General features: G+C 42.3%; 2 protein-coding genes across 8 annotated transcripts in view; one reads left to right on the top strand and one right to left on the bottom strand.

Annotated features, from left to right (window-relative positions):
* On the top strand, positions 2–6,750 carry C17H17orf67 (chromosome 17 C17orf67 homolog). The gene is made up of 5 exons (XM_021414689.1): positions 2–431; positions 747–1,001; positions 1,650–1,750; positions 4,613–4,752; positions 6,270–6,750. Exons 2-4 carry the CDS (start codon positions 947–949, stop codon positions 4,727–4,729), a joined length of 273 nt encoding a protein of 90 aa, XP_021270364.1. The 5' UTR covers positions 2–431; positions 747–946; the 3' UTR covers positions 4,730–4,752; positions 6,270–6,750.
* NOG (noggin) overlaps positions 3,075–24,186 on the bottom strand; it is a 91,434-nt gene continuing 70,322 nt past the window's right edge. For 5 of the 7 annotated variants that reach the window (XR_002443821.1, XR_002443818.1, XR_002443816.1 and 2 more), the window contains 3 exons: positions 10,936–10,998; positions 9,347–9,452; positions 3,075–3,276 (listed from right to left, as the gene is read on the bottom strand). The gene's annotated coding sequence lies outside the window, so the exon portion shown is untranslated. Of the gene's footprint in view, positions 3,277–7,118; positions 7,740–9,346; positions 9,453–10,496; positions 10,595–10,935; positions 10,999–24,186 lie in introns of those variants that run through there. The other 2 variants (XR_002443825.1, XR_002443817.1) reach the window with 2 other exon arrangements.

Consider the following 24,186-nt stretch of genomic DNA (forward strand, 5'->3'; position numbering starts at 1 on the left):
GGCTTCGTCGCGGCTGGGGCAGGTGTCGCGGTTTGTTGCGTTTCGAAGACCCGCCGCCGTGCCCGGAGCGTGCGCGTGCGTGGTGTGCTGTAAAGCTCTCCGGGTAGCAGTTCTAAAAATATAGCGGCAGTTGATGCTATTGGAAGCTACAGTTCTTCACACCTCAAGAACAAAACATTTTGCTGTGACCTAAGCCCATGCAGTACGCATCTCATCTCAGATTGGATGCAGTATCCAAAGGGACGTGTACTTCTTTCCCTGCAGACCACGCCCAGCACAGTGCTGCTCGGGGGATGCAGGACATAGGATGAAGGAAACTTTGAATGAAGGGACATTGTTAAAGTCCCGTCCTTACTTCACGCTCTGTTAAATGGTGAAGTCATTTACCATCCCGTTTTCCACCCCCTTGTCCAAGAAAGAGAAGAATTAATGTGAGTTGTCAGCTGTGCGATTCAATTAATTTGAAACAAATTTCTGCTTTGTATTTCCACAGTGGTGATTTGGCCTTTTGAGAGTTAAACCAGATTAACACTTTCCTCTGCGCTGGAGCAAAGTTTGAGATAGGAATTTTTAACCATTCAGGAATGGGTGTTTGTCTTTCAACAAACCAGTCATTTTTCTTAAGCACCTGAGACCATTGCTGTGCTGAGTGTGAAGCAGTGGGTCCTATTTTTGCGCATTTAAAACACCCCGTGTAGCTCAGAAGACTGAAGTGGAAAAATGGTCTTCTGTTCTCTTTCCCTCAGGAACAGAGTTATGCTGAGAATGTTTGAGCAGATAATAGCCGTATTCAAAACCTCAGGTCAGATGTCTTCAAAATCGTACTATCAGTCATATTAGTTAAAGCATAAACAAACATTTGTGACTGACGTAGCTACTTCAAGTAGGCTAATGCCTCCGTCAGCGCTACTCAGACTGGAACAGGCTGAGAGAAAGCAGAATCAGAATGAAGCGGTTACTTGTGTTTATCTTCCTCCTGGTCCTCATGACCGCTTTTACAGGTAGGAGTTTATATAAAACAAACCTGTGTATGTATGTAATTACGGAGTAAGGGATGCAGAACATATTGTCAGAATATTAGTGCTTTGTATTTTAATATCTTCATATTTCATTTTTAATACTTAACTTTTTATACATGGCAGGCGTTCCATGATCTGATTTTTAACAAGTGAGCTATTGTATCAGATATTTTACTCTCTGTGTTAGCACACTGTAGTCATTTATTCTAAAACCAAAACACTATTTTACGAGCTTATAATTTTAATATTATTTCACCAAACTCTCCTTTGCTTTACTTAGAAAAATAATCCTGAAAAGTAAAGCAAAACAGAAGGGAAAAGCATCGGAAGAGTTACTAACTTTAGTGATTAGGTGGTGGTGTTATATTTTTTCAGTTTAGGCAGTAACATTAATGTGTAGGATTTGATACATGCTGGTGGAACCAGACTATAGAAAGCACAAGTACAAAAATGGTTTAAAATTCCACTCATATCTTCTGGAATGCAGTATCCCCTGGGAAGGGGCTGTAGTGAAAGAACACTTTGTATATAGACAAAAATAAAGTTTGGAGACATTTTGTTTTACAACTGACAGATAAAACATTAATTTGGTGGTAATCTCTTAACTAGCTGCTGCTTTTCCATCTGTAGACACTTCACCAATTTTGACTGAGAAAGAAGCCAAACAGATTCTGAGAACTCGTCGTGAAGACAGACGAAGAAAAGCTGGTTTCCCTGATGAGCCAATGAGGGTGATTTATGAAATTTATTTTTAAATTGCATTAATTAAGAAAAGGGGGAAAAAAAGTGCTTAGTATTAGATTTGTATAGGTATAATTCCAAGGAGTAAGGTATGAATATCACCCTTTTAAGCAGCTGAGTTCTTCTGTGAAATATTAAAAAACTCCTTTGCATTCTTTCAGTTACTGTTAGGTAGCATTCTGTAAGTGCTAAACATTGCTCAGGGTGTGCATAATTGCACAGTGCAGAAATTATTTATCATGGTTCAAAAATGCCAGTTAAATTATTGAGAAGAAAGTGGCTTTTCATTTATAGAAATGTGGAGTTCATCAGGTTGTTCCCGAGAAATGAAATAACAGGAAATGTCTTCCACTTCCAGTACATTCTGCACTCAAGGCAGAAAGGAGGTGCAGGTGTCAGTGGTCAGCGTGGAGATCGAGGTAGCTCTAAACTAGCTTTTAAATCACTTTCACTGGCCTTTTTATGAATGCTACAGCTAAGATGGTTTTTTATGACACTGAGGCATTTTTAGCTGCTAGCTTTATGCAACAGCATTGGTTTTGCATGTAATATTTACATTTATTGATCTCTAACTCAAATTACAACAAATGGAAAATGAAAGAGTTTAGGGACCTTCTGTTTTTCATGCTTCAAGAAGATCTAGCATATAATTCTGCACTTCTTGAGAGTTACTTAAGGTATTTTAAAATTAGTGCCTATTTTGTTCCAAAGTAAATAAACTGTGCTAAAATTATATGGCTCTGAAGAGGCAAAAGCCACAGAAGCCAGAAAGGATACAATAGATCGTGCATGTATGAGAAATACAGGGGCTCAGTTCAGTAAGGTGCTGAACACTTCTGAACTCCATAGGGCACGAAGGGCACTACATACCTTGCAAGACTGAGCTCAGTGTGTGCCAGGCTTGCGGAGACAGCTAGTGGTTTTCTCTTTCCAATGGTTATTGTATACCAGCCAACAAGAATCCACCGGACAGTCCTGGCCATACACCGCTTCCGGGGTACAGGCTTACTTGTCAACAGTGATGGCCACAACAGATCAAAGCTGTCACAAGAATACTACACCATGCTTGTTAACAGTCTTGAGCAATTAAGATGGTACGACAGCACCAAGAACCCAGTAGGCGTGCGCTTCGCAGCTGCCTGCAGCATTCAGGGTTGGGTTGGTTTCCACGCTGTTGTTCAATACGCTTTGAAGTTTTTCAAAATTGGTGGGAATAACCATGATAATGCTTAATATAACACCGTGATTATACATATATTATATAGTAAATATCTTAAATGTCAAATCAAACAATAGGAGGGTGGGATTGAGTTAAACTCTGTGACACAGGAAGTTAAATGTGTACAAGTGGAGAGTAGAGGGAGCTAGGGCTAGAGAAGAATTTGATTACTGACCTCTGCTGCTCTGCCCTGGGCGCTTTGCATCCTACCAGAATTGGACTGGGAAGCACTTTGTTGAGACTCTTTTTTGATGAGAAATTCCAATTGATTTTTCTTCTACACACAACACTGTCTCTCTGTAAGAAAACCCAAATGTAAAAGTATTTGTTTCTCTCATTAAAAGTCAAAGTTTTCAATAGAAAGGAAAATATTCTTCAATAAAAAGTCCATCCCTCCTGCCATGTGGAACGTAGAGATTTTCAGTTGTGAATGAAGGGGCATGGCCGCTGTGCACAATTCTACCACAGACTCAAAGAGAAAAATTGATTTTGTATGGATTCTTTGTAGCGGAATGAAATTAATGCCGGGATGAACCTGCCTCTGTTCAGCTATTTTAAGCAAAAGCTGTTTGTCGAGGCCAGCTCATGCTGAGCTGAGGAATTTAATTTGCAATTCTTTGTGACACAGTTTGACTTCCACAGTGCTGTTCCACTAAAAAAGCCCATTCAGTTACAGACAGCAAGATCTGCCATCTTTGATTATTTTAAAATGTCATTTGTGTTATCAGCATATTTTAATCTTAATTTAACCAAGGCCCTTCTTTTTATCATGTCGAATCTTTTCAGTCATATAGTCCTGTTCTCTGCAAGTTCATTACACAGCCCCACTGAGGGACTGGAGCCGAGCTGCTTTGCACTGTGAGGAACACGGCGCAGTGAAAGGCAGGATGCTCACGCTTCCTGCTGCCATCCTGCACCAGCCCTCTGGGGAGCTCAAAAAGCAAAGAACTGGATGACAGCGGGAATACTTGGCTCGTGCAAAGGGTTTATGCTACAGCTTCAATTGCTGCATTGCCCAGTGTGCTAAGCAATGGGCTATATTTCTGAAAAAATCTCTCTCACTAGGCTTCTAAGTCCGTATGCACTAGCACTGTAACTTTTTAAAAGCCAATTTTCTTTCTGATGGAGGTCAAGTTTTTGGCACATGGCTCACTTAGTTTGACAACTTGTTGCTTACACCAAAACCCTATAATTCATGTTATTTATATCTTACACAATGTCAATTAGCACTGATGCCTGCTGCTTACTGGTACTGCCACGTAGCTGATCAAAGTTTAATGCAGGAATCAATTTTCAAAAGAGGCTACAACCAACTTGTCTGTGAGATTCCTTTTCTAACCCAAGGACCAAGAGAGGCTTCTGTGTGGATATGCCAATAAAATACGTGTATGCAGAATTCTTAATTTATGAATATTATTGCAAAATTCTTGCCTTTGCTAGTCTGGCTGATATCAATCAATAAGTATTGCTACATTAGGACAAAGTGACTAGAAATTCCATGTCATTACATTTGATAATTTTCAGAGGTAAGTTAATTGTTCTTGTATAAGCCATAAAATTGACCTGGTTCATTGGCCTGACATCAGGCATGAGTGGTTACATAACTCAATTACATCTTCTTGTCTTGAAATAGGAGCACATGCTTTACCTCCAGCGCTTGGAGCAGAGATCGGAAGAGCAATTCCTAGAGCACTGGTTGAATCCACATTGCTTCCCACACTGCAACCGGGACTTAGTCCATCCCATCTAATGGTCTTGCCTACCCTGTGATTGGTATATATCTATTTCTTTTACAGTGCATAGTTCCTTTTTTAGAATGAAAAGTAGAGCTGCAAACTAGAAGAGAAGAGAAAAACGAGTGGCTTGAGAGAGCACCTTGCACTGAAACGTGTCTGGCAGTGGAACAGGATGATGGCAGGGAACATAAGTGCCTTAGGCACCAACTGTGTTACCGTAGTTCTGTTCAAGTTCATAAAACATTTGACTACGCATTTCTCTGCTGTATGGATATAAGTTGGTAACTGCATAACATTCTTATTAACTTTGCTTGACATTGCTCCTGTTTCTTTCCTCTCTGCTTGCACTCCTTTTCCAGTGCGTCTGTTTTAAGCCTTGTATTTGTTCACTTAACTTTCAGTAAGGGCTGTGGCAGGATGAACTTCGGTCTTCATCCTGAGGTATCTGAGATACAGTCTGACCTGCTGGGAGTTGAGACTGTTCTGCAGTATCTCAGCTGCAATCATTTGCTACGTGCTGATTGTTTTAATGGAATTTTCTGTTAGGTACACATTCTGGTAAGCATTAACACGGAGCATTTTCATGAGTTATTAGTTCTGTTTATGATTTTCAACATCAGTGTCATAGCATAATTTTCTTTCTTGCCTCAGCTTATCATATACATCATAGTGTTCAGTGGGAAAGTATAGGCTAAAGTGCAGCCCAGAAATTAGGCATTACTCATAAGCCAATTGGTAACAATATGCCACATCCCAGTAAAACATTAGGCTAGCGATAGGGCCATCCTTTTTTTCCATGTGTAAAGCATGCAGTTATACAAACTTATCACTACATTCAGAAACTGTGATGTTTTGGGGGAAAGCAGAAAGCAAATATAAACTTGCAAAGTATAAGGATTAACCCTAAACTTTTCTAATGCTTAATGGCTGTTTGTGGTACTGAAAGAGAAGTCATACCTACGTTTGTATATTTTTATAACAGAATAAGCCTTCCAGCTTGCATTCTTTAAACACACAGCCGGGATAAGCTTGAATTCTCACCATAATAGTGATGCTATATCACTCACAGTTAACCTCTTAACATAAAAATTGCAGATTCAGGAGCATACTGTCAAAAGCACTTAAGCAGTAAAATACAAAGATGCTATCTGTCAGGGCTGATGGGATTGGAAAGTTAGAAAGTTCATCTGCTTAAAATTATGCTAGGCATCTATCTGTACCTGTATGTATCTAAATACCTTTGAAAACCTGGATATTGGGGCAGGCTTCAATGGAGCTATGCTAATCCACAGTAAGCCAAAGGTCTGCGACTGATTTAAAAGCAAAACCACAAGATTCCCAGACCCGAGGCCCTGGGAGGTAAGTGGGCAGATTTCAAAAAGCCTTCCAGCTGAGACACAGTTGAAAGCTGGCTCGCTTCTATCCTGCTCACAGTGAGGTGAAGAATTAATGTTAGAAAAGCGCTTAAAAGATTTGAAGCCTTTTGTGTGTTATTAGTATGGCCAATTTCTCCATGTGTTTTAAGTATCTTTTCCTTTTTTTTTTTTCCGGCAGATCTCTCCATGGGCGCGGAAGAAGATACAGACTGTGACTGTGCTAAGGACAAGATTATTACTGCATTGGCTGTATGCTCACTGTAGAGCTGAATCTCTTTGCAATAATTACAATCCTAGTGTCGTGACAAAACTTCCAAACATAAGTAGCTAGACACATTGTAGACCAACATACACTTTCCACCTGTAGAGAAAATAATGATTGCATGCATGAACAAATAAATGAAGGCTTTCCTCCAAGGTCTGAGGTACGGGCAAGAATAAATCACTATCTAGTCCAGAGGATGCTTTCTAAGGGGACAGCTTTTGACTGTCTAAAGTAAATGGAACTTAAATGGACTTCGGAGGAAATGTTAATTATAGTTTTGTAGGTTAAATAACAATATTATAGGAAGACAACATTTATGCAGCTCTGATCTATCTTCAATTGCTTGATGAGCATTTCATGTATTGTTTCATAATAAATGCTTGATTCAGATCCATTTTCAGATGATTCTGTTGTGCTGTACTTTGACAGTATATGCTAAAAAAGATTACTGCAAGTGAGGCTCAGGATTGCTAAGTGATTTCTTTCTGTCTTGCAAGTATTTCAGAGTGAGAGCTTTCTATGTTCAGCAGGTGGGAAGGAAGGGGCAGTCTAATCACTTTGTAGTTTCTCAGCAAATCTTTTCCCACTCCTTTAACTTGTACAGTTAGATGTAAACATGATACCACGAGAAATGTCTCAATTGTTCTTACCCAACAGTTATGTTTTATAGCAGCAGTAGAATTAGTTATGGACAGACTAAGCTAACAGCTCAGCTTCACTGCAGTCACACTGAGACCCTAGAGACGAGTAGCTAAATAAAAAGCAGTCTGATGAAGATAACATAACTGCATAATCAGAGCATTTATTAGGCTCAAATAGCACAACAGTGCTGGTATACTTTTCTTCCAGTAAGACAGCTCTCTTGGATGACTCAGGAAATAATTTAAATCTCAAAGCATCAAAGGCTTACTTTCCCCAACAGTCAAGATGGAATCATAGATTAAATCTGGGAGTGTAAAAAAGTATAACGAGGTTGCTATTGTCTCCTTCATTCATAATGCTCTAAATGTCACTGGGTGAAACCCTGTCTCTCTTTTCTCTTGCTTAGTGAAAAAAATCACACCAATCCCAATTGGGCCAATTTCCCCCCACTGAAAGTTAAGTACATCTCTGAAATAACAGAACTCCTACTTGGTTATACTGAGTCACAAGTTAGATAATGAATAAAGTGGTAGCTGCTAAGTATACCTCAGTAGCACTGAGCTAATCCTAATGCAAATTGATGTAAGAAGCCAAGTCTTCCATTCATACATCTAATTTGTGCCCTGCAAGTAAAACAGAGAAGCACCCTTCAACCCAGCTGAGACTGCGCCAAAGAAGAGGAGAGCCATCAGAGTACTGCAGAGCTTTGGAATTGTGCTCAGCACTGGCAAACACTGCAGTCTGAAGAGAGAGAAGGCAAGAATATGAGTATGTCAGGCTTTTTAGACATGAAATAACTCATACATCTTTTAGCATGAAAGGTTAACACTGCATAAACATTATATTTAGTTCTATCTACAGAAATGATGTAATTAAGCTTTTTCCAGAGTCATTCAGTGTGGCTGCTCCACTTTGATTTTATTTGCTTCCTCGATGCAGATATTTCCTTTAAAGCCACACTCGCAAACATCTGAAGTTGAACAAAATAAGTACACCCAGGGAGCAGTTAGGGGCTTATTTTTGCCCATGTCTAAAATCTAGAGGAAAATGATAGACTTCAGTACATGCCTGCAAACCATTACCTTTCCCACCGGGTGAAGATTTTTGATAACCTGTAGAACAGTAGGTTCTACACAGGAAAGCCACAAGAAAGTTTAATATAATGAAAAAGAAGTAAGTATTCTGCAAGCTGTATGCCGAAGATGGGAGAGGTGGCAGAACAGCTTGTTTTCAAATGCTTTTACAGAAAAGAACTACAACAGACTTGGGCTGAAAAAGATTTCTTTCATCTAAGAAAGAGATAAAGATATCATTAGCTTTAATCACCGCCTGTTTTATATCCACTGCCTGATAACATTGTCTCCTCTCATGTGAAGAACTGTCCACTAGATGCCACTGTTTCTGCATACAAACTGCACCGCAGCCCTCAACGGCCATTTGTCTCAATATTTTTGCATCCCTCCTTATCCTCTCTTGTTTTTGCTTTTTTTTTTTTATCCCATTTCTCAAAATATTCAGCTCAGATGATTGAAATTAAAAGCCGCCTCTAAATAGGAGAAAAGAAGACCTTTAGGAAATGGCTTTTATTTTTCCTCTTTGGATCCAAGATGGCAGTGAAAGTGGATTTTCATGCAGTATCAGCCTGGTTATGTGGGTGCACCCTGTTACGTCACAGAAGGAAATGTTTAAAAGTTTCTACACAGCACATGGCAGAGGTGTGGGACTCATTCAAATGCAGACACTAGGAATGGGTTCTGCACGTTTGCAGTTCTTCACTCGCAGAGTGGATCCCATTTGATCTGTCTCCAGTAACCCCAAACTGTAAGCTGCAGACTCACTACATGGTAAAAGCATCACCCTCTGTGGCATGATATTATCTCACAACACTTACTACCTTTAGTAGCTTAGGAGAATGTGTGTTAGGTGCTGTACAAACCAGTACTGAAAAATCAGTCTGTGCCCAGAACCTGAAATGTAAAACCCCTCTATAAACAGGGTGGATAAATAATATCCACTGTAATTTAAGTATGCAGCAATTCAGGGAGAAGAGACAAAGGCTGTGATTTTTGAATGTATCGACTTCTTCAGCAAGGCCAAGATGAAAAGACTTATTCAAAACCTAATCAATGCTACATGAAGTAGCTATTATATTGCCACTCACAATTTGGCAGGTCAACTAATTGTTTATTTCTAGCACACTGCCTTACCTTTCAGGAGAACATGCACCAGAGGTACTTCATTACTAAGACTGGAATTTTCAGAAATGCCACTGAAAGTGAGTCAATCACTTCACTTGAAATCCACTTTCACAGTGGTGAAGGTAACAGAAAATGCAAAATGAAATTTACCTGTTTGTAGTTTAGAAGACAGAGTATCTGCCTGCTTCTCATGGAAGCCAAACAGGTCAGTATGCCCTTCTATCTGCAACGACAGTACTGCTTCCCTGCAGTATTTCTGAAAAGTGAACATGAAAGAATAAAGTAAAGCAAGTGCAGATGACAATCTCAAATCAAATAATGTGTATGAAAATGTTTCCCTGCAGAACTTCCTTTTCTTTCCAAATAGTTACAGCCTTGTTTTGGATGTCAGAATCTGGTTTTGAATGAAGGCTTCTGTTTCTCTGTCTTAATGAATGAATACAAAAACAAATTCTGAAACTGTGGAGGGAAATGGGATTGATTGAATGTGATCGCTGATGTAGGAATCTGGCTTAGTTTCTCAGTAAAAAAACTTATTTTTAAATGACTAAAGGATCAGATTGGACTTCAGAAAGTTATCTGAGCCTTTTATGGCCTACAAAGGGTAGAAAATCTTGTGAGAACTATGTGTCTTGAGATTTCTGGTATGTGATTAGAAATGCTGAGCGATATGTCTCCTTTCTGGCATTTTAATCCTTTTTCAGGTCTGGGAGGAAAGATGTGTACTAAAGTGAAAAACAGTAAAACGCAGAAAAGCTTTAATGAACTTTGAGCTAATGCAACTACCCTTATTGTAGAAAATAGGCAATCCAGCTCAGTGCAGGCGCAGCATGAAACCAAAAGCCTGAATCACTTCACCAGTGTTACTCCAAATCCTAAGCTCATCTCAGTACCTCCTGTCTTTTTTCTTTTCCCCAGGGCATCTCAGTGAGTGTTGGTCAGCTGAAGTACAATTTTCCCAAATTTGGGGGTATTTGGATCTAAGGATCCATTTAGACATCAATCTTTTTGCACAATAATATAAAATATGAGAATCCTACACGTAACTATTCATCTGAGTGAGCCAACCTTAAATACAGGAGATCTTTGACCAAAGACAGACTAAGTGGGCCACAATGTTGCTTAATTTTGGATTTTTCAGAATAAAGAGAAACCAATGAATGGCTCCAGAAAATGTGTTCAGCAACGTGCTCAAAATGTTCAGAATATGCTTGGCTTAGAGCTTCGCTCTTGAGCTGTTTTGGTGGGACTCTGAGTACGTGCCTACAAAAATGAGACCAGAATCCAGCCCACAAAATACCTGGATGATCAGCCCAGACACCAACAGAGCCCAGTATTCCGCTCAATGCAATCAGGATGCACTTCTTATGCTTCCTGTAGACTGTATAGGAATAGTTTCACAGTCAGTAATAAACTGTAAGCAGATGAGAAGAATTATTGACACACAATTATTTGCAGGATAAGAGTTTGTCCTGGTTATTTTAGATCTGTAGGCCTAGTATATATGATTTACCCAGTTCACCCAGCAGACTGCTCATGTTTTGGTGGGACGGTTTCACTCTTGGCCAAAAACAAGTCTAAGAGAGAAAGCCCTATTCCTGAGGGTTCTCACAGCCTCTGTTGATCAGCTGTAGAATGAGGCACAGCTTCAACTGCAGAACGATGGGATTGCCCCTCCCTGTTCCAGAGAAAATGCACCAAGCAGTATCCATTAGATGACTAGAACAGAGCTCACTTACCTCCCTGAGGTCCGAGGGGTAATCAGTCACTGGTGATTTACTCAAACAGGGCTTGCAGCACACCTGCGTAGAAAAAGAGCCAAGCATGAAAGCTAATAGTCTTAGCAGTAATAGAAATGGATCAAGTACAAATAAAGCATGCTGAAATTTATAATGAGCAAGGTTAGGACTGATCTGCTTGTTCTAGGTCACGATTCATGTCATCCTGAAGTAGGTTCTCAGAATAGGCATTCTACTGGTGCCCATTTCTTTTCACTGATTGTGGATGGCCCTGAAGGGTAAAGTACGTACAAACAGAAGATTTTAAGCAGAGAAGTACAAGTTTTATCTCAGATGCACAAAGATCAAGGCTCTGAAATTCATCCAGTCCAACAGCATGGCCTTCAGCTCCATTACTTTAGATCAGATGGTGCTGGGAAGCAACAAAGCTTTTGGAGCAATGCTGGTGACCTACCAGGTGACTCACAATGGGAGAAGAAGGGTTTACATCCTACTGCTACGCTTCCATTATCAAGACGTGGCTTACAAACTTATATGTAATTAGCAGGGCACTTTCTTTTTTTCCTCTCAAAGAATATGATCAAGGTTCTGGAAAAAACAACTGTACAAGAGGAAGACTAACACTAAGCAACAGCAACAAGAGCAGCAGCAAAAATAGTTTTGTCCTCAATTGATTAGTGCCATGGCGCGCACAGCATCAGCTCTGTTTCTGTAGTCACGAAAGGATACTATTATGATAAATTCATAGGTGCAATGGAAGACTCTTTAATTTACTAGGAAATGACAAGGCATCCGTGGCCAACCGGTATAAAATTCACTCCCTTATACCTTAGTTACGTGCCATTGAGTATTTACTCTGAGCCTGCAGATACATTTACCATTCATGCAGCATCCCAAACCATCAAAGAGCACTACTCCGAGTCGGATGTGATGGATTCCTTGCCTTTCTGCAAATGAAACTTCAATGACTTAAAAAAATTATCATCTGACAGGTATTCAAGGTTAAATAAGGACAGATACCTGCACAGCAAACAAAGGGTTTCAGGATACATACTCATTCACATACCAGCTACACCTGTGGCCAACAGCTACATGTAAGGTATATTGTTCATGGCAATATTGTGCAGCAGTAAATTTGGTTTGTTTCTAGTCTGGTTTGTACTGTGTTGTTTTACACTGCTCTCACTGCATTATTCTATACTATCTACTGCTACTATTTTAGATTACAGCCATACTGCAATATTGTATGAATCCCATTTCAAGTAGGTCAAAGCAGAGGAAACTCTTAGCAAAAATACCACAATTCAAAATAATCAAAGACCTTGAGCTTGAAAAATAAATCATTGGAGATATAATTAGAAAATAAATATTCAGGGCTCCATTCTGTAAAATATGAGTACATCTCACCCATGGAAGTCATCCAGTGAATTCCAGCCTTCCACAGGAGTGAAGTTGCTACGGTGTGTGGTACTCAAATATTTTTTTTCTGTTGTCACTAAATACAGTTTTGGTAACTCGTAAATATACTCACTTCCCTGCTAACACGGAAGGGGCCAGCAGGCTGTCATTAAGGGTCTGGGATGGATCAGGGTTGAACTGCTACCAGCCATCTCCTACTTCCAAGACCTGTGACATTCCCTGTTTTTTTCCAGTTCTGATATTTCTGGGCACATGGAAGGAGGGCCGGGCTGCAGGCAGTGGGACAGCATGGCAGGCTGCGGCTGGCTTGCATGCAGCCCTGCTGACCACGCGTGTACATTTACTCATTTTTCAGTTGTGAAAACTGCAGTTGCAGTCTCACAGGCAACGCACCTACAACAAACTTCACATCAAAGCAAAAGCAAAACAAAGAAATAAATGAAGCAGATTTATATCTATGCTTGTTTATAAATATATCTATGTTTACAGATTTTTTAATGTAGTTTCAGTTACGGAAATTAAGCTGACATTTAAACTGTGAACGGATCTGAAGTGCATTTCAACACTCCAGCTGCAGAATCTAAAGTTTTTGAGAACATTTCCTGCCCACAGTAATTTGGTTTTGAGTCCTGAATATTCAGTGCACTTCTGCATTACATGACGTTTTGCTGCCATCAAATCTATAGCTCTGGAGGGGGTTTGATGGAGGGTTGATATCTGGTGGTTTAGATAACAGCCAGAGCAGAAATAAAATCTTTGTATTTTATTTGTTCCCCTCGTTCTTCCCTATTTACCATTTGATGCTTTAGAGCTGCTCAGGGAAAGGGAGAAAAATGTTTTCTATTTCATATTGCACAGCTGTTGCACTGCTGGAGGAAAACAGTTTAAATATTAATATGGCTTTGGGGCTAAAAGTATTTCTTAAGAGGCACTTCAATGCAATGACTTTCAGCAAAGTGAACAGCCACAAAAATAGAGTCAACAACCCAAATCCCTCCAGCTGATAGTAAGCCAATTTATTTATTTGTTGGTGCGCGCCTGCAGAACTCATCACGTGTAGCAGTAACAGATGCAGCTTTCCAGTCCAACCTGAGTAATGAACAGCTCATATGTGCAATAGTTTACGGTGGTCTTGAGTCAGAAACACCTTCCTGTTCTCACCTGAAGCTTTAAGATTGAATGGGATTATCTCAGCTCATTCTTCCGTGCAGCTTTAATAAACCAGGGATATTTCAGCACGGGTTAGTGCTCTTTGCTGCACAGTCTCTTCCACCTGCTAAGTTCTGTGGCTGTGGTTAAACTGCCCAAGGAGAATATAGCTTTCTTACCTCATACTGCTACTGTGTCTAAGGGTGTACGTCTTGGCTGTCTCATTTATCTCTGCCACAAGCCATCCTTTGCACTAACTATTCTGGCTGCACCTCGAGGTGACCCACACCAAAGGTACTCACAACATTTCATCCCATCCACAGAAGAACAAGGTTTCTCTCAACCAAGGCATTCACACAGCAGATTTCAAGCAGTGCACTGAACAGAGGACATTGCTTTAACTTCGGCGTGGCTCCATCTCCAGGAGGCACGGCTCTCACCCAGACAGGGCAGAACTGGCCTTACCAAGGGCTGCAGCAATATTTATGCACCCAGTCTGCCAGCACATCTTTGGTTCTGCTTTGAAAAGGAGCTATCATCCTGCAGTCTGAGCTTCATGGCCACCAAGGGGCAGGAAGAGGCTACTTCCATCATTTCAGTCGCTCACCTATTTCCTCTTTACCAGGGATGACAAACATTCAAGTCACCTAGTTAATTTACTCTCAGGCTTTCAGTTCTGCTCCATGGGATCTGCTGTTGAAACCGTACTCTCTCAAGAGCAAGTCTGAAGTGAGCAGCACCAGTGGCTCCAGCCCTTCAGCAGCAGGACACACGTGTGCACAGAAGGACTCGACTGAGCAGAGACAGAAATGGATTGCAGCCCTGTGCTACACACAGTAAATCACTAGCATGGGCAGAGAAGCACAGAGACAACAGAAATACCAGAATGTGCTCTTTTAGAACATGACTCTTTAAATTAAACAAGACAAGAAAATAAATGAAATGACAGACAGGTTACTTTTTCCTTATCTGTTGCTCAAGTTTAAGCCCACACATGTCTCTCATTTATTTTCATCTTTGCTCTTCTGCTAACTCTGTCCTGAAAGAGATGGTTACAGAACATTATCAGTGGAAAAGGACTACAAAAGATCCTAGCTATGTATAGGCTTTTGCCCTTTCTGGTAATTTCTTCTTTTTTTTTTTAATACATTCTCAGAAGTGTCTAATATACTCTGCTAAACCTCAAGTCCTACAATGGCAAGCAGAGTTCAAACATCTCCCTCCACAACGTGGTGACACGTTCTGCAGGCAGTCTGACTGATTTTAGGTTGCAGTGATTGTGCTCAGCCACGCAGTGACAGGGCTGATTAGATGTTGCAAACTATTGCAGTGGTTACTGAAAATCAAGGAGATCAGCATTTACCATAACGTTAGCATTCTGACATCGTTCGCTGCATTTGCATCATGACCAGATGTTACTGCCTACAAACCTCTCCTTCTCATCTCCTTTGCTATCACACAAACAATGCATACCACTGCTCACACTGATTGTTATTGGTCTGAGGTACTTAGGAACTATAAATACATCACCTCTAATCTCCTAAAATGTTCAGGGTGGAATAAAGAACTGCACAATCTGAGCATACTGGTACATAAAGTACCTTAATTTTGCTTAAATTAGCACTAAGAGTTTGCATTTAACAGAAAAGCTCCATAGACGGTATGTTCCTATTTAGAGTTACAATTTCAAAAGGACCTTAAGCTAAAATTGAAGATGTAATACATCCAAAAATGCGAGCTCACATTAAAGAACTGTGTGTGCCACTCAATTAACGGACACCCAGTCTCCCCAAACCCAGGAAGAAGGCAGTCTGCATGTATGCGGGCATGGAAAATCGCTCCGCCAAAGTTTATGTAAGAAAAATAGAATCCACTATTCTAAAAGAAGTGTCATAAAGTTTGATGTGCATTTCAAAATGTGTGCCTATTTCGAAAGCATTTTGGAACAGATATTCTCTCCCTCTCTGACGAGACAGAAATGTCTTTGCTTCCAGCTTTAGTGCCTACTCAAAAAAAAAGGAATGACACTTTCTGGCAGGAGGGAGTTAGGGCTGGAAACAGAAGAGCTTTGGTTGTGCTGTGATTGAATCAGGTGAGGCCAGCAGGGACAAACAGTGGGCTGGCTTCTGAGCAGGCTGAGTGCCGGCCCACGCTCTGTGTGGAATCAGCCTCCTGCCTTTGCTCTTTGTTCTTTTGACTTAATTCAATCCGGGGACAAATCACAGTGAAATTGGGTGTGTGTACGTGCAGGTGTGCACGTATGTGTGGGGGATGGATGGTTGGATGGAAAGACAGACACAAAGGGCAATTGCTGCCCCATTTCCCAGCACCTTCCATCCCATCATGGTCACACCTTGCCAGGGCTCAGGTCCGACACACAGAGGGCCTTTTTTTTGTTTCAAATCCAAGTGCAGAAGAAGCAGAGACTTCAACTATGAGAGCTGTAACCCCATCTCTGTGGTGCCTGGTTCCCTCATGACATTGCCGTTAGTAATAGAGCTGGCTGTTGAAGGGCTGCACTCTCCAGTCACTAATGATCCTGTTTGCTTCCCAGAGCAACTGTCTGCTGGTCTGTCCGTCAGTCACCCAGCCTATCTGTCAGTGGGTCAGTCTGTCTGTCAGCGTGTCAGCCTGTCCATCAGTATGTCCCACCGGCATCGCCTGCCCACCTCACAACCATGTCACGTCACATTGCCACGTGAGGCCTACAAATGGCTGTAAGCCTGCCCGGTTTGTGACACCGCGCCGGTCCGAAACACTGAGCAGATCTGGGTAAAGTCCAGTTCAAAGTGACAGATGACCCCAGAGAAACTTTCCATTGCTGCACCAGGCCAAACCAAACCTGCCTGTGGGACAAAAGACATTTACAGTGAGACTGTGCCTGATGGAGAAGCCTGGGCAGCATGAAGTATGTACCCTTATCTTCCTTCTCCTGTGCTCTGAGGATCTCCTGCCACAACCAGCAGTGCCCCAGGGACTGTGTTGGCTCAGTCCTTCCAAATTTCCTCCAGAAGAAAACCCAGAATACTGAGTTTGTTGGCAATTTCTGCCTAATGCAGTCTACATTGTGTTGCATAATTCTTCAGTTTGATATCACCTCTTCAAGATTCAGGAACGGAACTTAAAAGTGTCTATTTTAAATTAACTGAGTTCTAATTGTCTTATGCGGCTGTGTCTGCTTAGCTCCACGGTGCATCTTTTTTGTGTTTTGATATATGGCAACAATACAGAAATACGGCAATCTGGGATGTGAAGTGGCTCAGTGGAGAAGGATATAAACCAGATGTGTAACATATCCAGTGTGCACTCAGCGCACCTCCTGTGACCTGTCTGGAGATGATACAAACACAATCTGTTTTTGAGACAAAGAAATGGAAATTAGCTCCAAGAACAGGGAGGGAATATTTCAGACCAGAGCAGTTTAGAGAATAATAAATAATGTCAAGCTACCAAAATGAGAAGAAAGAAAAAGGCAAGAAATAATATATTTTTTTCTAAAACTCTGTAAAAGAAAAAAGCCAAGAATCTTTCCCCAAGTTTTGATTAAAACCACAAAGATGATTCTCTGAAGTACCTCCAGTTTGTTTCTTATAATGTTTTGTTAGATTTTATGTATTATTTATCTCAGAGCATAGTTAAAGTAAGGCTGCAAGCCTATCGCCTTTTGTCACCTGAAGTTTTATCCTAACCGTGCAAGCATCTCCCCTGAGACCAGATTTTAGTAAAACAATAGTAATCCCTAAGGCAAGTCCTAGCAAATTGATTTCAGAGGTTGCATCTGAAGATGCTTTCATTTCAGGATAATTCTTTTCCTCCAGGGAGGTTGAATGGCCAGTCCCTCATTTGTTATAAACCTGGATAGATCACTGATGCCACGGATGTCAATTGCTATTAGTTGTCATTGTGATGAGGGAAAAACACAACCAGTGTGTGTAACAGTTTATGCCCTACTCCCACCACACTCACTGAACTCGGTCATACTAACTGCCAGCAGGTGTCACAGATTCTTGCTATTACAACTCAAACAATAGCAGAGAGGTTTGAAACCAGTCACTTTTTGGTCTGTGGAGCTTTAGAGCTGGTTGTGTTTGTGTCTGGTGAGCTGGTGGTGTTTGAAAGCAGGCACGGGAGGCTGTCCGAGAAGCAGTCAGAGCTCGCTCACACCGGCAGGTATCATCAGGGATACTGGACCTTGAGATACTTCAATGTCATGCTTCCAGTCCAAAATTCTAGCTCACGGATGCCTCACCTGCCCCAAAATATTGTTTTTCATTAATTACATTGTAGGTTTCTGGGAATTCATGGCCCAGAGGACGCTGACATCTGTGGTTTGTTGAACTGCTTTCTACCAGACAACCGGATTCAGAGAGGTGCATTGAAACAGCAATAGTTGCCATCAGCTCCGTGCTGAAACCAAAACAAGATGAGCAAAGGTGCGAAACACCAGCCTGTAAGACCGATGTTTTTCCAGGACCAGTCTGTTTTTTTGTCCCCGTACTGGGTTCAAAGCTCCTCTTTGTCAGCACATCGCTGGTCTCGAGTCTTGTGCTAATGTGCCACACACAAGGATTTTTTGCAGAAATATAATATTAAAGAAAAAGTCACAGATGCTACAAAAGTTATTATTGTCATGGCCTCGGAACTGCCCCGTCTTAGCAGGTAGGAGACTGTTCCCATCATGGGGCTGTTTGGGAGCAGGGCTTTTCCCTTTCTCCCCTTCCCGTGGCTGCTGGTGCAGCAGGTCCGGCCCCGGCCCTCCCCGTTCCCACACAGACGGGTGGGGATCGGGTGGGCTGGGAGGGGGAGCAGAGGAATTCTGGTTTGGCATCCCTCGTGCACCGAGGCAGCCAGGCGGCAAGGAGGGGAGCGCAGACGGAGCCAAGCACAATGCGAACACGGATTGCTTCTTTTGGAAAGGAGGAAACCCAGGAGCCACGACTGAAGCGCTGCTCTGCTGTTGGGTAACTCAGCCGTATGCTGTGCGTTGCCCCAAGTCGGTCCAATAGAACTAGGACGATATTTCACTACTCTAGGAAATGATCTTTGGGCTTCGTTATAGAACTGAAATACACATTGTTGAGGTAATTTGGAAAAATACCTTGTTTTTCTTTGGTTGACTGGTCTCTGGAACTTTTAGGATGGCATGCACATTGTGGTAAAGAGGAAAAAATGAGAACAAACAAGGGAATTGAATGAATTTGACATGCTGCGAGTAGTGCTGCTGGGGGATGGTAGAAAGTAGTTACTGAGAAAGAAGGCAGCACAGATAACTTAGTTCGCTGCTGAAGAGGTGGACAGAGGAGTCCCAGGACAAGGTGCTGAGGAATGGAAAGGAGCTTAAGCAAAAGCTCAGGAGTTGCCCAGCAATGCGAGAAGTTCACCGCCCGGCCCGTAGCCTCATCTGTGTGGCTCGGATGCTGCTGGTCTGTCAGGGTATCCTTCAATGGCCCTTTGGGCTGCTACTGAAAAAGCAGTTCTTCCGTTCCCTCTTCCCACAGACACTCATTTCTACGCTTTCTTACACCAGCACAAGCATTCATGTGGCTGTACTACTCTAAGAAACTAATTACTTGTATGTTTTTGGGGTTTTTCTTTTTTTTGGTTGATATTCAGTTGGCTCAGGTCTGCGGTCCCGCTTGTTGTACAGCCACAGAAACAGTGGTGCCGGACAAAAGCAGGCGAGAAAGGCAGCAGGGTGCAGAGGAAGGGGGAGAGGGACCAGCACCGCCCCTCCAGCAGCAGCCAGAGTAACGCCAGATGAAAGCGGCCGTGTAACCACAGCCCCTCTGAGCAGCCCCCTTAATTTCACTTTGGGCACGTGAAGAATCAGCTATTGCTGCTGCCGAGCGAGAGCTGCACAAACAGGCTTTTATCATCTGATAGTCTCACATTTGCTAAACCTGTGATGTGCTCCGTGCTCTGCCAGAATTTTTGGAAGGATCCGTGGCAATTACAAGGAAACCCACTGAGGGACAATATCATTCCAGTGTAAGGAGGCCAGCATGTATGCAGCACTTCAGCAGCTCTGTCTGCTATGAAAGCAAATGAACTCAAGAGCAGACAAGAACTGATATGTGAAGTTACAGTGTGAGTCTGACTGCATAAATTAAAAGGACGGGAATGCAATGGATTTTGAATAGGTTCTTTCACATGACAGTGTTCTCCTGGAATCAGAAGGCAGACACTGCAGCAAAAAAAAAGCTTTACGGTGCTCTGAAATAAATATTAGTATTTTTCTTAGCACAGAGAAGTTAAATGAAGCAGTAAATCAAAACATGCATGTATATGTGCATGCATATACATTAATTAGAGATATGAAGTGTGGACTTTAGAAAAAAAGGTGTTGATGGACACTATTGACCAGAATATTGACTGTGTATTGCAGCTTTTCTGCCTTACCCAAGGTATCTTCTTTCTGGGCTAGAACAGGCAGATACATGAAGGTCTGAGCTTCCAGCCTGAAATTTCAGCTTCCTTATGCCATTCTCTGCAAATTACTTTGTGGAAAGAGTTTAGACCACTGCTTCCCCAAACCAGCTGACAGTCTGCAATGCAAGGTCTAAGGAAAGAACAGCTATACTCATTCTGATGCTAGAGTAGGTCAAAGCCTGGGGTTAAACAGCTCTTGTAGATATGACCATTGTAACTAGTTCACAGCTGACCAGAATATACATGTAAAAAGAACTGGTTCAAAGCAGTGTTGATTTGTAATGTCCGATGCACGCAGATCTGACTTTGAAGGCAAAGCTCAGAGAAATGACACCACTTGTTGACCAAGAATTCAGCCCTGATATAAAGAGTGTGGAGCTGATGGGAAGACATGGGAATGCAGGATTACACCAGCGCTGGGCAAGGGTAAGTGCCGAGGGGTTGATGCTGGTGATTCCGGCCTTCATTGGCTCCCCAGTGCATCTACATCTGATGAATGACTCTTCTTATCAACCTGTGCCGTTAATTAGTTAGTGCTGATAACAGATCTATAATGAGGCAAAAGTTAATTCCAAATTTGTGCATAAAGTCTTAGGGACAGAATACTGCCCAGACTGCCACCATCATTCTTTCCAGTTGAAATTCTGGCTTGTGATACCACGACTTACTGTGAAATCAAAGTTACTAGCAAAAATCCATTTACACCAGCACTCACTTAGATCCTCTAGAAGAAATAAATAACATTCTTGTAAGGGACATTTGTGGCACGTTTACCCCGTCCTGTATTCCCTGTTCACACCACCCCTACCCATTCACGAAACACTGTTCCTGTGACTGTGATGGGACTTGGCGCAAGACAATGCCTTAATTTATTGTCAAACCGTTGTCTGTTCAGGTAAGAGAATACACAGGAAAAGTTGTTCAAACACTTTCTGATATAGAGCACAGGGACTCGCTTAGCTCTCCAACATTATTCCTCTGCCATTTCCAAGGGGAAGGCACCAAGCCAACCTTCCCTGTACCCATTCACTTGAACTTAAGGAGGGCAAAATATTCCTGGAGCAGAATGTCTTGGAGAATGATGATTCCGACCACTTGTCCCACAGTGCCACTGCACTGTGCTGTCTGACCCCAGAGCCGTGGTAATGGTTGCCCTGCAGGTGGCATTGCTGATGCTTTGGGAAAGGGCTTTTTTCACTCCCAGCTGACAACAGCTCCACTCCCTGGGTGGCAGCAGCTGAGCTCTCCAGGCACTCAGTTACAATTTAGGCAATATTTCTGCAGAAATCATAGAAGCGGAATAAATCAGGACGTGTTGAAGTGCAAGGACTCCTACAGGTCTTCAAGAAGCAGCACAAAGCTATTTTAGGGCACTGCGGCAATGACAGCAGTACTGATGCTGGTAACAGAAGTCATTCCATGCCAGGTCTGCAAGAGACTTAAGACTATTTATTAAACTGCCATCTCTAAAAATTTTCTATCATCCCGTGTGAAGGCAGCCGTGTTGCTGAGTGCTTATAGTGAATATTATTTTTTTGCCATTGAATCTTGCTTTTAATCTTGTAGGAGTTCATTTGATTTTGAGCAACTGAATATTTTAAGCTCAGTGTCATTGCCTTAATGTTAGTGCTATTTCAGCACTAGCTCTTCTCAAGTTTGTTGTTTCACATTTTTTGATTACAATATAGTTTCTGATGCTTTGAACTGCTGGTTTTTTCAATAGTAGTGCGGGTTGAAAGCACTGAAAATCTAGTAAAATTTGGTTTTCTCAGAGGACGTACTTGTTAAACCTGAATCAAATAAGCCCATTTTCATTGAAGAGGTACCCTTAACTCCTATAAGCCGAATGCTCACTATGACATGCAGAGATCTGCCCTGCTTTGACTCCAGCCTTTCTTCCCAGCAGTTACTACTCCCAGGCTTCCCGGGGAGCTGCCCTCTCTGTGCTGCCCAGCTCTCCCACCAGCCCAAGCCAAAGCCTCCTGGGGCTGACTTCCATCCCTCTGACTCAGCCCCGCTGCCCATGTCTCCCAGACTTCTGTGACAGTGGAAATTATTCAGCCTCTAACTGTCTTATTAAATTTCAGCTGGTCTTGGCTACCGGCCTGCTCCGAGGGTTGCCTTGTCAGGATGCTTATTTACCTTCACCAAAACACCAGAAGTAGTTTAAACTGAAAACATACCGGTTAGGAGTTTCATGCAAAACATTCAAGCAGTCTAAATGAAAAGAATGATTTAGAAGAAAAATACAGAGCTCTGCTGCAATTCAGCGTGTCTCTGCCATCAATAAAAGATACAGCTAGTCACTTCACTCAAAACAAAACTTGCAGTCTTTCAAAATACCCTCCCTGATCAGACCACCAAAGCACTTAGCTTCTCTTTTCTGCTCACCAAATATTTTTATGATTTTCCACAAGAAACGGCCAGGCAAAACGGTAATAAGCACTCAGAGCATGGGAGTACATCATGTCTCCAGACACCATGAAAATAAAATAAATCACTAGAGAAACAAAATTTTATATGGCTTATTTTTTAAATCATGTTTTTTTCTATAAGGAAACGATGAACAGAAGTGTGAACCAAACCAAGAAGCAAACAGCTATTCCTGCTTAGATCTCAGAGCACTGTTATTATCAGAAGAAAGCAATATTCAGAAGCAGCCAAGAGGTTTTGGAGCACCAGCCACGGTCGTTAGAAACCCTTTCCCTTTAAGATCAGAACGTCAACATTAGAGACTGCATCTACTAATAAATAACATGCACAATTTTAACAACGAGGGCAATTAATCACCGTGGTATCTTATCTAGGAGTGAACAAGATTCCCGTGACAGTCTTTAAATCAAGACTTGGCGCATGTCTGTGTGTCACGCCGCGATGCAAAGCAGAGACACGAGAGCCATCCTAAGCCCACCTCGCTCACATACTGACATGAGTCCAGCAGGAGACAGGCAGAGTTAGCACAAATTAATTACGCCAATTTATCCAGCTCACTGCTAGGGTAAGTTAGACCAGACTGCTCAGTCCCCATCAGAGCATTTAAAGCTAGCCTGAGTGTCTTTACTCCTCCCTCGGGTCTGTGGTGCGGATGTAGCCCTTCCTATAGGAAGCACTGAAGCTGAGAGCCTCAGGCGACGTGGGGAGCCCGTACCACCACCCTGCCCGGGGTCAGGACACACATGGAAGGCAGCGTCAGCGCTTCACGCCTTACTGGACCTCCATCCTGAGCACAGCGTCAGCCACTGCCTAGGAGCGTCCTGTGTGCCTTCTCCATAAGGCAGTACAGGATCCCACTGCAGTATCTATTTCCATTAATAAGCTCTGGATATTCCTCCCACCGTCCCCTACATTCTCCCTCTTTCAGTGCTTGTCCTTGGCTACCCTTACAGGCCTGCATGACACAGCTTCTGCCTCTGCTGCAGAGCTCTGAGCCCGGGAGCCACACTGAGCTGGCGAAGCAGGAGCTTCAGGAGTGGGAACATTTCAATCCCACTTTATGATTTGCCACCAGAAATCCAGGCACACACTGAAATGCTGCCCGTGCATTACCGCAGTGTCTTCTATAAGAAAACATGGACTTCTGCCACCAGACAGACACAGAACCTAGTAAGCTATTCCCCACATTCTTCTATCCCCCTGGGCACCCTGTGTAAGGGAAGCCATTGATGCTTGCCATCAGATAGACACACAGGCCAGTAATAAAGTACCCATGATTCACTGCATTTTTATTCCTTAGGGTGCTTCTGAAGAGGGAGCTACTGATTTCTTACTTATGTTTAAATGATTTGTGAAGGGAGCAAAAAAATCTATTTTATAGCCCATGCCGTTAGCCATGGGGGAAGCTGTTTTCTGTGAGTTCTGTATTTCACTTGATAGATAGCTTTCCTCTAATTATTTATCTTTATTTGGTTGTTTTTAGGAAGATCAAGTTTTCCCTAATCTTGTAATGCTGATCGGTTAAAAGTTGCTGTCTGTTGGGCTTTTGCCCAACATCAAAGCCCTCCCAGTTTCTGCATTTACTCATTTCAGTGGGAGATTTCCCACCACGAAGGATGGGATCTTTAATGCCTCATCATTAATAACACAGTATCCCCCTCCCGTACATGCAGTTACCCTAAGGATCATGTAGAAAGCAAAGGAGGTGAAGAGAAACAGACATGCCAAGTCGTTTTCCCAAAGTCGCACAGAAAATCTGGCGGAGCCAGGCAGAACCCGGACTGCCCAACCCCCAGCCCCGTGCCCTGTTCTGTGGATACG

Source organism: Numida meleagris, chromosome 17, assembly GCF_002078875.1.
Source record: "Numida meleagris isolate 19003 breed g44 Domestic line chromosome 17, NumMel1.0, whole genome shotgun sequence".
Taxonomy (NCBI): Eukaryota; Metazoa; Chordata; class Aves; order Galliformes; family Numididae; genus Numida; species Numida meleagris.